This window comes from Trichechus manatus, unplaced genomic scaffold, assembly GCF_000243295.1.
Source record: "Trichechus manatus latirostris isolate Lorelei unplaced genomic scaffold, TriManLat1.0 scaffold00061, whole genome shotgun sequence".
NCBI classification, from domain to species: domain Eukaryota; kingdom Metazoa; phylum Chordata; class Mammalia; order Sirenia; family Trichechidae; genus Trichechus; species Trichechus manatus.
The window spans coordinates 8,558,026-8,575,468 of NW_004443997.1; the positions used below are offsets into that span (position 1 = coordinate 8,558,026).

The 17,443-nt window shown below is 45.1% G+C and overlaps 1 protein-coding gene across 1 annotated transcript in view; it reads left to right on the forward strand.

Annotated features, from left to right (window-relative positions):
- The window catches only part of NOS1 (nitric oxide synthase 1), a 93,314-nt gene that overhangs the window by 28,431 nt on the left and 47,440 nt on the right, over positions 1-17,443 (forward strand). The window contains exons 3-7 of the mRNA XM_004379038.1: positions 6,858-6,986; positions 8,501-8,646; positions 10,610-10,772; positions 12,223-12,314; positions 15,436-15,577. Of these exons, the coding sequence (XP_004379095.1) occupies positions 6,858-6,986; positions 8,501-8,646; positions 10,610-10,772; positions 12,223-12,314; positions 15,436-15,577 (672 nt within the window). The remainder of the gene's footprint in view (positions 1-6,857; positions 6,987-8,500; positions 8,647-10,609; positions 10,773-12,222; positions 12,315-15,435; positions 15,578-17,443) is intronic.

Below are 17,443 nucleotides of genomic sequence, written 5' to 3' on the forward strand. Positions count from 1 at the left end.
GTTGCCATTGAGTTGACTCTGACTCATGGCAACCCCATGTGTGTCAAAGTAGAACTATGTTCTATAGGGTTTTCAATGACTGATTTTCTGGAAGTAGATTGCCAGAACTTTCTTCTGAGGCACGTCTGGGTGGACTTGAACTTCCAACGTTCTAGTTAGCAGCTGAACTTTGTTAACCATTTGCCCCACGCAGGGACTCCATGTAGCAGGTACTCAATATATAGTTGTTGAAGGAAGGAAAAAAGGGAGGAAACAGAGCCTTGAGGATCCTACAAAGCAGTGTTCTTGGCTGGAGCTCCAGGATGCCGTGACCTTGCCTCACTGCCTCCTCTTGGGCCTGGGTGGCAAGGCCATTTCCTTGCATGTCCCCGGGGCCTCTGCAGGCTTCCTAAACGAACAGGAATTGGCAAAGCCCTTGGAATGTTCACCAGTTCTGAGCCTCCTTTTCAAATTTAGGAACAGGTGTCCCAGGGAGCCCCCCCACAGAGCCCAGGGCCAGTAAGCCACCTGAAAAGCTCCTCCATTTTTCCATGTCAGACCCACATCCCATCCCACACATGACCAGAACCCAAAGCCCACTTGCGCACGGTCCCAACATAAGAACCTCACAGGGGCCACTCATCTGCATATTTAGCGCAAGCCCTGTGGTCCCCACTCAGAAGAGTCATTTGCATCCTGCCTACAGGGCCCCTGACTGTTATATTAATCTCCCTGATGGTCCCCCCGTGAATCATCTAATATTACTGCGGACTAATTAAAACATCAAAGCTGCAAGTACAACAGCCCCGCCAGAGGCCTGCTAATGTCTGGTTTCAAGCGTGCAATCCAATGAAGCCAGGGCACAGGGAGGTTCCGCACAGCAAGGACAGCCAATTACTGGGCTCTTAATGACCGCCCCGCACACATCTGGAGCCTCAACAGATGGCCTCTTTTATTAGGCCTGTTAGCTTGTTCCCTCCGCTCCCTAGCAATGAAGTCAGCGGGCTCCCCACCCACTGGCCACACCCCACACCTCCTCTCGTGCCATGTTACACTCTGTACCCGTCTACCCACCCGTCCTCAACCCAGGTCCTGAGCCCAATCTCAACGCCAACACCTTGTCTGTGATCCTTCCTGAGTGTTCTGGTGTTCGAGAGAGTTTCTGAACTGACTGAGTGAAGCTCGGTATTTAGGGAGGATGGCTGGGCTGCCTTCCACATGGGCACCGTAGAATTTCTTTTATCAAGGATGCAGGATGTCAGCACCATCAGAGGAATCCGTCACTACAAAGGCCTGCCCAGGCATGCCTTCCATCACTGCATGTTTGCTGGAGGAGACAGCAGTGGGGACAGAATCCAAAAGAAGTTTCTAGGATTTGTGGCCAGGCCTTCAAAGGCAGTGAGGTTATTTGTATGCGGTTTAATATGGAGAAATAAGTAGAACAGCTTAGAGTTCAGCAGGATAGAAAGTACAGTTAGGGAATTTAGGGAATAGAGGGAAGAAGGCATCCAGATCTTTTCCTGATGCTGCCCAGTATGGTAATAATACTTGTAGCGATAGTAGTTGTACTAGTACTAGAAGTTGTACGAGATGTAGCAGTAATAATATTACAGTAATACCTGTGAAAGCCCGAACCTGTGTAAGGTGGAAACCTGTCAGAGAAGAAAAACTCAAATATTTTCCACAAATAGAGAGCGGTTTACCATTCATCTGTCAATTTGTCGTACCGTGGTGGCTTATATGTTGCTGTGATGCTGGAAGCTATGCTACCTGTATTTCAAATACCAGCAGGGTCACCCATGGTGGACAGGTTTCAGTGGAGCTTCCAGACTAAGACAGACTAGGAAGAAGGACCTGGCAATCTACTTCTGAAAAAAGTGGTCAGTGAAAACCTTAAGGATAACAGCAGAACATTGTCTAATATAGTGCCAGAAGATGAGCCCCTCAGGTTGGAACGCACTCAAAATATGACTGGAGAGGAGCTGCCTCCTCAAAGTAGAGTCGACCTTAATGATGTGGATGGAGGAAAGCTTTGGGGACGTTCATTTGCTAATGTGGCATGACTCAAAATGAGAAGAAACAGCTACAAACATCCATTTATGACTGGAACGTGGAATGTACGAAGTATGAATCAAAGAAAATTGAAAGTCATCAAAAATGAAACGGAACACTTGAAGATCGATATCGTAGGCAATAGTGAGCTGAAATGGACTGGTATTGGCCATTTTGAATCAGACAATCATATGGTCTACTATGCTGGGAATGACAAAGAGGAATAGCGTCGCATTCATCATCAAAAAGAATATTTCAAGATGTATCCTGGAGTACAATGCTGTCAGTGATAGGATAATATCCATACTCCTACAAAGAAGACCAGTTAAGATGACTACAGACAGTCCCCAGGTTACAAACGTCCAACTTAGGTACATCCTGTAGTTATGAACCAATCCCTATAAGGCCTATGATATTAAAAATTTGAGGTACATACATTGTAATGTATTACAATGTAATAACAAGTGGGCGCTACTTTGTGACATGTATCAAAACATTAGTATTATTATTACTGTATTTACTGTATGTTAAAGATGTTTTAGTGTATCTGGAAGTGTTTCCTTAACGTTTCTTATGAACAGAACGGTATACTATATATTAAGACAAACATTTAACTAACTGATGTTAGATGCAAACTGTACCCAACTGTTCCAATTTACATACAAGTTCAACTTAAAGACAGATTCAGGAATGTAACTCGTTCATAATCTGGGGACTGCCTGTATTATTCAAATTTACGCACCAACCACTAATGCCAAAGATGAAGAAATGGAAGATTTTTACCGACCTCTGCAGTCTGAAGTCTATCAAACATGCAGTCAAGATGCATTGATAATTACTGGTGATTGGAACACAAAAGTTAGAAACAAAGAGGAAGGATCAGTAGTTGGAAAATACGGCCTTGGTGGTAGAAACGACAGGCGATCACATGACAGAATTTTGCAAGACCAAACAAGTTGTTCGGAAACCCTAGTGGCATAGTGGTTAAGAGTTCGGCTGCTAGTCAAAAGGTCAGCAGTTTAAATCCACCACGTGCACCTTGAAAACCCTGTGGGGCGGTTCTACTCTGTCCTGTCGGGTCACTATGAGTTGGAATCAACTAGACAGCAACGGTTTTTTTTTTAACGACTTATTCATTACAAATACGTTTTTAAACAACATAAACAGCATCGATACACGTGCACCTTGCTGGATGGAATACACAGGAAGAAGAACTCAGCATCAGGATTGGAGGAAGAATCATTAACAACCGGTCATCAACAACCAGCAATATACACATGATACAACCTTGCTGGGTGAAAGCGAAGAGGACTTGAAGCACTTACTGATGAAGATCAAAGACCACAGCCTTCAGCATGGATTACGCCTTAACATAAAGAAAATAAAAATCCTCACAACTGGACCAGTAAGCAATATCATGATAAACAGAGAAAAGACTGAAGTTGTCAAGGATGTCATTTTACTTGGATCCTCAATCAACACCCATGGAAACAGCATTGGGCAAATCTGCTGCACAAGACTCGTTTAAAGTGTTAAAAAGCAAAGATGTCACCTTGAGGACTAAGGTGCGCCTGACCTAAGCCATGGTATTTCAATTGCTTGGTATACATGCAAAAGCTGGACAGTGAATAAGGAAGACTGAAGAAGAATTGATGAATTTGAATTACAGTTTTGGCAAAGAATATTGAGTATGCCATGAACTTGCAGAACAAACAAATCTGTCTTGGAAGAAGTACAGCTAGAATGCTCCTTAGAAGCAAAGATGGCAAGACTTCATCTCACATACTTTGGACATGTCATTAGGAGGGACCAGTCCCTGGAGAAGGACATCATGCTTGGTAAAGCAGACAAACAGCTAAAAAAGCAGACCCTCAAGGAGATGGATTGACACAGTGGCTGCAATGATGGGCTCAAGCACAGAAACGACTGTGAGGATGGTGCAGGACTGAGCAGTGTTTTCGTTCCATTGTGCATAGGGTTGCTATGAGTCAGAACCTGACTCGACAACACCTAACAACAACAATAGAGAGTGATACAAAAATGGCAAGACTGAACCCTGTCAAAGGCAAAAAACTTGTGAGACCCAGAAAAACAAAACAGTTCCATCAAGTTTTGGCTCTCAAAGGTTTCATTGTAATGCTAATAGTAATAAGTAATAGCTTATTTAGGACATGTAGAAAAGAGGGAGCACTGGTGGTTCAGTGGTAGAATTCTCACCTTCCATAAGGGAGACCTGGGTTCAATTCCCAGCCACTACACCTCATACACATGTCTATCAGTGAAGGCTACATGTTGCTATGATGCTGAACAGGTTTCAGCAGAGCTTCTAGACTAAGACAGGCTAGGAAGAAAGACCTGACAATATACTTCCAAAAATCTGCCAATGAAAACCTTATGGTTCACAATGGTCTAATCTGCAACTGGTCTTGGGGATGGTGCAGGAATGAGCAGCATTATTTCTGTGGTGCATGGGATCATCAAGAGTTGGGGGCTCACTCATCGGCCGCTAACAACAACAACAACGTTTAGGAGGTGATTGCAATCATCCACGTGAGAGATGACAAGGGCTTGGAGTGCGTGATGGCCAGTAGAGAGAAGAGTGGGAAGGTTAAAATGAATGGGAGTTAGCGATGGATTGGATGTGGAGATAAAGGACAGGATGACGTCCAGGATAGCTCCCACCTGTGGCTTAGACAGACGGATGGGTGGTGGGACCCAGATCTGCGATGGGAACCACTCGGAATGACCAGGGGAGGGGAGGTGGGTAAGATCATGAGTCGTACCATCTTCTATTTGTTCTCCACTGGAGCCCCCTCCCAGAGCCGTCTTTAACCATGGTATGCCTTCACCTGCCTCCTGTTCTCCAGGCTCTAACATGGCGACATGGAGGCTTTAGCACAGAGCTCCTATTGCTCTGGACATAAAGGTGGCTATGACATGTCTCTCACCTCTAGACTTTTGCACAAGCTGTGCTCTCTGCCTGCAAGACCTTGCTCCCTCTTCTTTGCCTGGTCAACACTCATTCTTCAGGTCTTGACTTAGAAGTCAAACGCTCTGGGTTAGGCGCCTCTTCTATGTAATCCCATGGTCCTCTCTACACCCCAGCGTCCCATGTTATGGCATCCACCACACTCAGTCACAATAGCACATTTAATTGTCAGCCCCTCACCCCGCTGGATTGTGAACCCCATGAGGAGAGGAGCACATCTGTCTGGTTTGTTACTATAGCCCTGGCCCTTGCTATCTTGCCTGGCACATACTCAATAAGCATGTGTTGAATGAATGAATAAATGAAAGAGTGACTTTTTCTTAATGGACAGGAGGCAGGATAGCCAAGAAGTCAAGGGCATGGTTCAGGAGCCATACTGCCTGCATTGGACTCCAGCTCCAGCTATTTAGCTCTGTAATCTTGGGCAACTTAGTTAACCTCTCTGTACCTCAATTTTCTCATCTGTAAAATGGGGATGATAAAGTTGCTTGGCATACAGTAAGTGTTCATTGAATGCTAGCTTTTAGTATTAGTCCCTCGGAGTTCTCTGTGATTTCTGTCTTGGACTTAGCCCACGAAACCATAATTGATGGCTTCCTTACCAGCCTGGATGCCTCCAAGCTGATGGAGTTTGAGCCCTGCCTCTTTTCTGACTTTATCTCCTGGCATTCCACCTCCTCCTACTCTCCAACTACATTGACTTCCTCGCTGGTCCTTTGAACTTAACAAGCTCACCCCTACCCCAGGACCTTTGCACTTGCCTTTCTTCCTTCCACTCCGTCACCATCATTTCCCCGTTTATATTCTTATCACAACCTCAAATCCTATTGTTCATGTACTAGTTTACGTGTTATTTGTCTCTTCTTTCACAAGAATTCCCAGGAGGCCAGGGACCCTGTCTGTATTGTTCACTGTTATATCCACAGTACCTAACATTGCCTAGCACATAGTAGGTGCTCAATAAATATTGGTTGAATGAATGAATGTCCTGTTTCAAGTTCACTGCCTGCTGCTGTACTCCCAGGCCTGCGGATCACTCAGCATTGGCTTGTCTTCTGGCCTCCCTTGCTTGGCTATCACATCAGGGCGTCCCCGCTGCCTCTGCCTTAACCCCTGATGCTTGTCTGATGCATGGACACACTTGGCACCAGGCAGATTGGCAACTACTCAGAAACATGCAAGACAGAATGTGATCCTTATCGGTGAGGTCTAACATGGATCGGTCAACATCGGCCAACGTGGGACTTACCCCACCTCACTTACTGGGCAGTGTGTTTACAGAGGTGAAGACAAATGGGGACTGAAGGTGTTCAAAACAGAGGAAACAATAAATGCAAAGGCCCTGAGGCAGGAACCTAAAAATTGGGGAAAACCGAGCATCCTTCAAAACCTTCTAATTCAGACCTTCCTGTTTTTCCATTGTATTTGCCAGAAAAGGTGAGTTTGGGCTGTAGAAAGAAGACGCAGTCATCCAAGTCACCTGGCATAGTCCAAGGTTTAATTCCTCAGCCCCAAGGGCTGTTAGCATTCAGAGAGGCGGACGGTGTCCTTTCAGCCATTATTCATCCAACAAACATTCATTGAGCACCTACTATGTGCCAGACCCTGTGCTAGACCACCTTTTAGTTCCTGACCCCTCTCCCCAGAACAGAACCTTCCATGGTGCCTCCTTGCATGCCTGTGTGCAACCAGGGAGGATGACATCCCTTTCTGTACACAGGCAGTGGGTGACTCAGGCAGATTGCAGGAAGAACAAAGTTTCTCCCAGTCCCAGTGGAGAAACTGCACAGTCCCCTCAAGAGCTTGCCTAACGCTCCATCTGCATTCTCTCCTGCAGCCCCCAGCCTCTGGAAAGCAGTCCCCCACAAAGAATGGTAGCCCCTCCAAGTGTCCCCGCTTCCTCAAGGTCAAGAACTGGGAGACTGACGTGGTTCTCACTGACACCCTCCACCTTAAGAGCACTTTGGTGAGTATCCCAGTAGGGTGCAGACCAGGCTTGCTCCACCTCAGTGCTGTCCACATTTGGGGCCGGATAATTCCTTGTTGTAGGGGGGTATTCTGTGCATTGTAGGATGTTTAGCAGCACCCTTGGTCTCCACCCACTAAATGTCTGTTACCGCCCCCCCCCCCTCAAGTTGTGACAACCAAAAATGTCTCCAGACAGTACCAAGTACCCCCTAGGGGAAGAATTGCCCAGTTGAGAATCACTGGTGGAGAGTCATTCACTTACATAAATTTTTTTATTTGTGTACTTTGTACACAAAAGAACATAGGAGGGGTTACTGGCTCTGAATACATTCTCTTTGTCTCTGTCTGACCACTGATGGAGTATTGAATAGGCCCTTCCTTGCTTCCACAGTGTGTCCTTTAAGTTTTTATATCATATTTTTAACAGTCAACAAGTCAACCTGTTGCGGTGCAACAAAATGCCTCCAAAACTTGGTGGCTTAAAACCAGCATTATTTTTTTTAATTTATTATTTTTCAAAAACCTACCAGTTGTTGCATGGTTCTGTTGCTTTGAACGAGACTCAATTCTTCTCAGCTGGCCTTCCTCATGCACCTGAGGGGTCAGTGAAGGTTTGGCTGGTCTTGGATGGCCCTGGCTGGGAGAACTCAATGCTGTTTCATGTGATCTTTTATCTTCCAACAAGCTAGCTTGGGCTTGTTCACACCGTGGTTGCAGGGTTCTAAGAGAATGAGCAGAAACATGCAAGACCTCTTGAGGCCTGGGCTTGGAACTGGCACAGTGCTTCTTCCGCCATATTCTATTGGCCAAAGCCAGCTCAGATTCAAAGGGTGGATGATAGGCTCTGTGTCTCGATGGAAAGAGCTATAAAGTCACATTGCAGAAGATGTGAATACAGGAAGGGGAAGAATTGGGGCCATTTTTTCCATCAGTCTGTCCATAGATGTGTTCAAAAGAACTACTGTGGTCACTCAACTAGCTCATTCTTTATCAAGGGGCTCAGAAAATATTTTGGAATTCAGCACCAGTGATTCTGATGTCAGGGAATGCCAGTCAGGAATTCCCTGTTCTCTCAAGTTAAGCCAACACTTTCAAAACCTAGAAACACCACTTATAGTTCCTTACCAGGACTGAAGGCCATGTCTAATGATTGCAAGCTGGTACTCAAGAAACTCCGTTTGGGAATTAAGGACCAGGCAACTCCACCAGGAATGGCAGAATTAGGCCTTCAAACTGGTTGTTCTGGTTCCAACCCCTGCCGAGAATTTGCTTTTCTAACAAGTTCCCAGGCCATGCTAATGCTGCTGGTTATGGACCAATCCTGAGAACCACTAGTAGAGCAGTGGTTCTCAAAATTTATTATACATAAGAATCACCTGGGAATCTTGTTAAAATATAGATTCTGATTCAGTACTATCTGGAGTCAGAATGGTCAGAGTGCAGGTTCACAGCCCAACACATGCCACACTTCAATAAAAACAGGTGATAACCAGGCCCCACTTTTCCTCCCAGGAATCAGGATGCTCTGAGCACATCTGTATGGGCTCTATCATGCTCCCTCCTCAGCAAATACGAAAGCCTGAAGAAGTCCGCACGAAAGAACAGCTCTTCCCTCTCGCCAAAGAGTTTATCGATCAGTACTACTCGTCAATTAAAAGGCAAGTTCATGTTGACTCTGAGGAGCCTGGGGTAAGTTATCAAGTGCTGGGGACAAAGACTTGAGCTCCAGCTTTGCAGACAATTGAACCAAGGCCTGAACACAGGGCCTCTGCTCATTAATGCCAGACATTGAAAACTGGTGACCCAAGGGCCACATCTGGCCCACGATGTGTTTTCTTTGGCGTGTAAGTTGTTGCTTAAAGTTTGAAACATTTTATGCAATTCCACACCTAGGTATATACCCTAGAGGAACTCTCACACATATTCACAAGCAGGCGTGCATACCAACATATAATAGGAAAAAATTAAAATTAAAGAACCCACTGGAAACTACCTCAATTCCATCACCAGCAGAAGGTATAAATAACCTGTGGTATCTTCCAAGTAAGGAAATAATATTACTAGTTGCCGTCAAGTCAACCTCAACTCATAGTGACCCCATGTGTGTCACAGTAGAATTGTGCTCCATAGGGTTTTCAGTGGCTGATTTTTCAGAAGGAGATTGCCAGGCCTTTCTTCTGAGACACCTCTGGGTGGACTCAAACTTCCAACCTTTCGGTTAGCAGCAGAGCACGTTAACCATTTGCGCCACCCAGGGACTTTTATGGAATACTATACAACTATAAAAATGAATGGATTAGAGCTGTGTATGTTTATGAGACTGAAGTTCACCAATAACCTTGAAAGAAAGAAAGAAAGGGCAAGTTGTAGAAGGACACATTCAGTATAGCGCCAATTATATAAATTTTTAAAACATACAGCATAAAGCTATACATTGTTTAGGGATGTAAACACGTATGGCAAAAGTATAAGCAAGTGCATGAGAATGGTAAATGCCAGATTCAATGTAGCAGTCTCCTCTGGCGAGAGAATGGAGTACGATTCCATAAGAAACTCTAACCATATTTGTTTATTTCTTTGGCTTGGGACATAGATGTTTGTTATACTAGCCTGTATACTTTTCTGGAAGGAGCCCTGGTGTCGCAGTGGTTGCTTGGCTGCTAACGGAAAGGTCAGCCGTTTGAACCCACCCAGTGGTTCCACAGGAGAAAGACCTGGCAATCTGCTCCCATAAGCAGCCTAGAAAACCCTATGAGGCAGTTCTACTCTGTCACATGGGGTCGCTGTGAGTCAAATATCTACTTGATGGCACCTAACAACAACAACATACTTTTTTTGGAAGCCTAAAATTTTTCATATAACTTTTTAAATTTTCTAAAATTGAATTCATTACCATCATTTAAACATTAGAAGAGTTCCAACCCCTGAAACTTCTGCCCTGAGATAATCTTTAAGCTTTAAACCAAAAGTATCCCCTGAAGTCTTCTTAAAACCAAACAATAGTTGAGCTTAACTAGTAAAGAATGTCTGCCTTGAGCACTGTGCTCTTTTAAGATCTGTCTGTATGGAATCAAATTGACAACAGCAACTCTAAAGATTAGACAGGAACCTTAGGGGGCAGTGAGTTTATGTTAATGAGGGAGGAACAACCCAGAAAAGGAGGATGAGAATGGTTGCACAACTCAAAGAATAGAATCAGTGTCACTGAATTATACATATAGAAAGTGTTGAATTGGTATATGTTCGGGTTTGTATTCTCAACATCAATAAATAAATAAATAATTTTAAAAATTAGAAGAATTCCCTTTGAAAATCGTTTCTCTTGAAAGATCTGGCAACTCTGAGCCCCCAATTCTATCAGGCAGTAACTGGTTGGAGGAGAGTTGTTGCTACACTCTTTGGAAGGCATGGGCTGGCTGTTTGCCATAGTCCTCACTGAGCTGGTTTGGTCATATACACACTGCCAGACTTTTGTGGGCATTTAGGTTTGCAATCTCTGCTTTGTGCTCAAACTATTGTGTCCAGAAATCAGCTCGGGATTTTCTGTGGCTGTAAGCCTCCAGCCAACCTCTAAGTCAGGGGAGAGGGTAATGCTCCCATGTCCCTTCTCTCTTCACTCAGATTTGGCTCCAAAGCCCACATGGACAGGCTGGAAGAAGTGAACAAAGAGATTGAAACTACCAGCACATATCAGCTCAAGGACACGGAGCTCATCTATGGGGCCAAGCATGCCTGGCGGAACGCCTCCCGCTGCGTCGGCAGGATCCAGTGGTCCAAGCTGCAGGTAGGTGGTGAGGTTCAGACACCTTGAAGAGCCCACCAGAGGGGGAGGGCAGGATGGGCCTTTAAAAAGGGTCAGCTCCCACCAAGGGCACCTGGTGGCCATGATGACGTCTCAGATGGTGATCATGGGGTCCCCAATGCTTGGACGATAGCTGAATCTGACCTATAATCACATCTTATTTATCCAGTACAGTGCTTTTTAAAAAATGAGTATCTCCTAGGAGGGCTTATATGCTCTAGTTTACCACAGACCCCACCACTTCCTTTTGTCTCACTCTTCTCTTTGCTTATTTATATTACCTACCTAGTTCTCGAAGGCATTAGATTTTGTGTCCCCTAATGCAATTTTTTCTGGTGAATAATTTAAAGTTATGAGTAGATTATTATCAAGTGCAGGGCTTTTTGTTTGACTTTTTTTGGTCCGTTTTGTTTTGTTATTAGATTTAATACCTAATCCCTGTAACCAGCTCATTAAAATTCCCTCCTTTACCCCCTACTGCTTTCCTCCACACACTTACACTCTGTGCCCACTGTTAAGGGTGTTTCCTGTCTGATTGACTGAGGTTATTAGGATAGAAACATATATATATATCTGGGAACCCTGGTGGCATAGTGGTTAAGAGCTATGGCTGCTAACCAAAAGGTCGGCAGTTCAAATCTACAAAGTGCTCCTTGGAAACCCTATGGGGCAGTTCTACCCTGTCCTATAGAGTCGCGATGAACTGGAATCTACTGAACGGCAATGGGTTTTTCGTTTATCTATCTAACTGTCAGGAGCCTTGATGATACTGTTGTTAAGCACTTGGCTGCTAACCAAAATGTCAGTGGTTCAAACACACCAGTGCCTCCAAGGCAGAAAAGACCTGGCAATCTGTTCCCATAAAGATTACAGCCTAGGAAACCCTGTGAGCCAGTTCCACTCTGTCCTACAGGATCACTATGAGTTGGAATTGACTTGAAGGAGACAGGATCTATCTATCTTGTATAAAAAAAATACCAAACCAAACCCATTGCCATCAAGTTGATTCTGACTCCTAGCGACCCTATAGGACAGAGTAGAACTGCCCCATAGGGTTTCCAAGGAGCAGCTGGTGGACTCGAACTGCTTACCTTTTGGTTAGTAGCCGAGCTCTTAACCACTGTTCCACCAGGGCTGCATCTATCTTATATAGCTATATTTATATATGATATAAATATCTGTGTCTGCATATCAATCTATTAGTTATAGATATATTTATGTAAGTTATAAATATATCTATATGTAATAGATATAAATATATCTGTATCTATCTATATATCAAGCCCAGTCTAGGAGTCGGTAATGAGGTGCTTAAATATCCCATGGGGTAGCAGCTGGAGCGGGCTCTAAGTTCCCCTAAAATATCGAAGCTGCACCAGGGAAACAGGAGGGAAGGAGGAGGCAATCAATGCCAAAAATGCACCTCTTGCAGGTATTTGATGCCCGAGACTGCACCACGGCTCACGGGATGTACAACTACATCTGCAACCACATCAAGTACGCCACCAACAAAGGGAACCTCAGGTGAGCTGGCCATCTAGGGAGTTGAGGAAGGAGTCTGATGTCTCCACAGCATTGATCCTTGGGTCTGGAGTGGGCTTACCTGCCAGAGAAATGCTGCCCCTCCCAGGGAGATGGGCCAAGATGGCAGAGGTCTCCTGGCATCCTTGGTCCACCCCTCCCGTGCCATCTCTTCTGGGAAAAGCAGACTCCAGCGTGGTTTGCAAAACTGTTGAAATAAAAATCATGTTTAACCCACTCTTTGATATCGCTCACCCAGAGGGCAGGAAGGGATGTTCGAGATTCTTGGGAATAGGAACAGGAAAATCCCATTGCCAGGGGTGACCTGCTTTACCATCTCCTGCTCGGTTGCCTGGCACTGCCTCAGCCTCTTCCCTGGTCTAAAGGGCAATTTCCCTTCCTGCTGTTATGGGGACTGGTCCTTCAGGTTCCACCAAGCCAAGCCCACACCTAGGACTCTTCTTGCCCTGATACAAAGAACAAAGCCCCAGTGAGCAGGCCAGGAGGAAGGCATTGGTGGGGACTGGTAGCTTCTACCCTGGGCACCCATCAGCTGGGAGAGGCACGCAGGAGGGGAACAGCTGGGTCCCACAGACGGGCATTACTCTTGTTAATCCTGCTTGCTCATTCCTGCCCCACCATCTGTTCTCAGCTGCTGAGGACCAGCCCCATCTCAGGCCCACACAGGACCACTGCAGGGATATTCCCACAAGTCCCTGGGCTATACTGAGTGCACCCACATGTGGCTTATTTGCATTAAGCACAGATCTTCTTGGATGTGCCTCTTTCTTGGGAAGAAAACAGCATTGTCAGTGGACTGAGTCAGTAGGAAAAGAACTTGTAATCTAAGCCCAGGGGCTGGATGGAGAATTGGTATTAAGGTTTCTTTCCTAAAAGACCCCACCACCAGAGACCATCTAAGAACCCACCCAGTCAAGGTCTCTGCCCTCCAAGAGTGTTTGGGCTATTCAGGTGGCTTTCAAACGGTGCTGTGAGAAGGTGATATGGGGTGGAGGGTGACACTACAGACTACAGGCCAGGCAGATGGGGCTGTTGGCCCCAGCCCGCCTCCCCCTCCACACACACACTTCAACCAGTTCCCCTCCACTTTTTTCAGTTATCTGTTGGAGGTCTTCATGAAATCTTTTATTAAAGAAAGTATTCAGCTGATTCTTTAAAAGAAATGTTTAAACCTTATGTCTGAAAACTATGAGAAAGCAACAGGAGAATGTATACCACATATGGAAAGACTCTATACATACGAGAAGGAGGAAGGCATGTTAGAAGAAGGAGAGAGAGAGAGAGAGGAAGAAGGAAAGAGAGGCGAGGAGAGGAGACGTAATTCAACAGACCTGCCGTTCAGTGAAATTATGCTTAGGAGAGGCAGGAGATGGGAGGCGTAAATGTGTTATACTTCCTCGGTTGGTCTTGGTTCCCGCACCCAAAGTGTGATTCTTGTGTTTCTAAACATGCATTTAAAAATATACATATTACACAATCATCGCTGTAGCCGGTGCTCAACCAAAGAAACAGCAGTGGGTTTTAATGCTGGAGGGAGAACTGGCTGTTTGACTCACTCTGTTCATTTCCAAAATGGCGCCTTTGCTAAGAGATTTTCAAGAGTAGTTTTGACTGTGATTTTCACCTTAAGCCCTAACTTTAGACTAACCCGTGGGTATGACGCACCACCCCACTGGTATTAAATGCTATACCTGTTGTTTGCCTTTTTTTTTTTTTTTTTTTTTTGATCACTGCCATTCTAAGAGGGGTGAGGAGGCATCTCATTGTATTTTTGACTCACCTCTCCCTATTGGCTAATGACGTTGCACATCTTTTCATGTGCTTGTTAGCATTTGAATAACCTCTTTGGTGAAATATCTGTTCAAGTCCTCTGCCCATTTTTTGATTGGGATTTTAGTCTTTTTGTTGTTAAGTTGTAGAAATTTTACGTGTATTTTGGATATTAGACCCTTATTGAACATATGGTCCCTGAAAATTTTCTCCCAATCTGTAGATGATCTCTTCACTTTCTTGATAGTCCTTTGATAATCAGAAGTATTTAATTTTTATGAGGTTCCATTTATCTGTTTTGTCTTTTGCTGTGTGTACTTTTGGTGTCATATCTGATAATACATCATTAAAAAACTAGGTCCCAAAGCCTCACCGCTAGATTTTCTTCTAAGAATTTCATAGTTTTAGTTCTCACAGTTCGGTCCTTGATCCATCTTGAATTGATCTCTGTGCATGGTGTGAGGCTTGGATCCTGATTTATTCTTCTGCATTTGGAAATCCAGTTTTTCCAGCACCATTTATTGAAGAGACTATTCCCTCACTGAGTGGATTTAGTACTCTTATTGAAAATCAGTTGACCATAGATACGTGCATTTATTTCTGGACCCTCAGTTCTATTCCATTGGCCTATATGTCTATTATTATACCAGTATGGCAACCAACAACAGTAACAACCAGGCTGTTTAATTACTGTGGCTTTACGGTTATGTTTTGAAATCAGGAAGTTTGAGTCCTCCTACCTTATTCTTCTTCTTCAAGATTGCTTTAGCTATTCGGGGTCCCTTCCCCTTCTACATAAATTTGAGGATTGGCTTTTCTATTTCTGTCAAGAAGGCTGTTGGAATTTTGATGGGGAAGTTGATTTCTTTTGAATCGAAAGTCTGTAAACTTTGGTGTGGTATAGATGGTGGGCAGATTGGACAAGAATTAACAATGGAGGCAGGATAAAGTCTGGAACTGGGAATCGATAGTGCATTCATAAAGGGAAACAGGCTCAGTGCTGTTCCCTGGGGATCACCTACTGTAAAGGAACTCCCTGGAAGGGTGGCTCACGTTGATATTAAGTCTCCGGCTAGAAAAGCATTCTCCTCCCTTCAGGGAGCTGGCATGGGGCATCCCACCCTCCACCCTGTCTTAGATCTGGTATACTGGTGGAGGAACCGGGCAAGGTCACCCCCTTCCAACTGCTGCTCCTCCAGCCCTGGTGACTTCGGCACAGATGCAGTCCACCCTGTGCCTCAAGCAGTCGTTGGCCAGGGCGGCCTCTTCTCCAGGATGTCCCCAAAGGGCAACTCCTGCCCTGACTCCAGGTGTCCCCCTCTCTCTGCCACAGGTCTGCCATCACCATATTCCCCCAGAGGACAGACGGCAAGCATGACTTCAGAGTCTGGAACACCCAGCTCATCCGCTATGCAGGCTACAAGCAGCCTGATGGCTCCATCCTGGGGGACCCAGCCAATGTGGAGTTCACAGAGGTGCGAGCGTGGTGATCCCACCCCCACCCCAGCCCCATCTGGGCTCTCATCCCCCTAATCTGTCTTTATCCACAGACTTCTCTTAGTTTAATGTTATCATGATGGGGAGAGGGCTGTAAGCAAGGCAGCCAGCAGGAACAGCTTACTCTTCCCCAGACCCATTCCTTTGGGTTCTTTTACAGCTGGTCATTTGGTCATTCTCATGCCATTACCTCCCCTGACCCTCACAATGGGAACTATTGTCCATTTTACAGATGCGTAGATTGAGTCCCACAGAGACCAAATGAGTTATCCAAGGTTACTAAATGAGTAGAGGGAAAGCTAGGACTACTGCCTAAATCCACTGCCTCCCCACCCAGAGCCCACTCATTCCACAGGTCCAGAGGAGCCAACTTATGGAAGCTATGTCTGGAATCCACCTTTTCTGAGTTGAGGAACATGTCAAACCCATGTCAGTCATTGATTTATTTGTTGATACAACAAACTATTGATCTTCTACTCTATCTACCCAACACCTCTTTGGGTTGGCTTGAGTCTTCTTGGCACCAGTACCACCACAACTCCTAGTAGCCCAAGTCGATTCACAGAAGCCACCAGGACAGTGAACACCACCATCTCCCCAACCAGGGTTCCTTCTAGGTGGGAATGCAGACAGATAGAGCAGGTGAGGCATAGTAGCTTACACTGACTGTGCCCATAGGAGACATCATGCCTAGAACAATCTCAAGCACACAGGCCTGGTGCCCCCTTTTATTTATCACCCAAACCCCTCCACAGTTAAGCTCCGTCTTTGTCCTTTATTCAAACCCCTCTCCAACTCCACCCCAATACCTCCTCCAAGATGGAGCTGGCAAGGCCAAGGGCTGCTCCTCTCTTGTTGCTGTTGACTTCATTTGCATGTGGCTTTTCTTATTAGAATGTTATTATCATGAGGCGGGGACTGTAACTAGGGCAACCAGGAGTGGCACCTGTGCACTTGTAGACTCAGCCAGACTTGCTGCTCCACTTGGCTGAGCGCTAACTGTGTACTTGGCTGACCTTGACTTCTTGGTGCCCGAACAGAAACTCTACCGCCTCTTCCCCCCATTCTGGCTGCAGAAACCTTGACGACCAAGACATGTTCTCCAAAGCCTATGATTTAGTGCTTCCTCTTTCTGCTAACACAGCATGAAGAATCTCTCCAGACAGATCCACATCATTATACCTTTTGAAACCCTCTAGCCCTGCGCTGTTCAATATAGTAGCCACTCACCACATGTGGCTACTGAGCGCTTGAAATGTGGTGAGTCCAAACTGAGATGAGCTGTAAATGCAAAGCACACATCAGATCTCAAAGACTTAGTACCAGAAAAAGAATGTAAAATCCCTCATTAATAATTTTATTTTGATTATATGTTTAAATGATAATACTGTGACTATATTGGGTACCTATATGTATTATAAAACCCACTGTCACTGCGTTGATGCCGACTCATAGCGACCCTATGGGATAGAATAGAACTACCCGATCCAAGGCTGTAATCTTTACAGAAGCAGACTGCTACATCTGTCTCCTGCAGAGTAGCTGGTGGGTTTGAACTGCCAGCCTTTCAATTAGCAGTTGAGCACTTTAACCTCTGCATCACCAAGCAAGCCAAACCAAACCAGTCGCTACTGAGTTGATTCTGACTCATAGCAACCCGACAGGACAGAGTAGAACTGCCCCATAGGGTTTCCAATGAGTGACTGGTGGATTCGAACTGCTGACTTGTTGGTCAGCAGCTGAGCTCTTAACCACTGCACCACCAGGGCTCCTATAAATTAATACACTTATTCAGTTAATAAATACATTATAATTTTAATGTTAATTTTTATTAAAATATATTA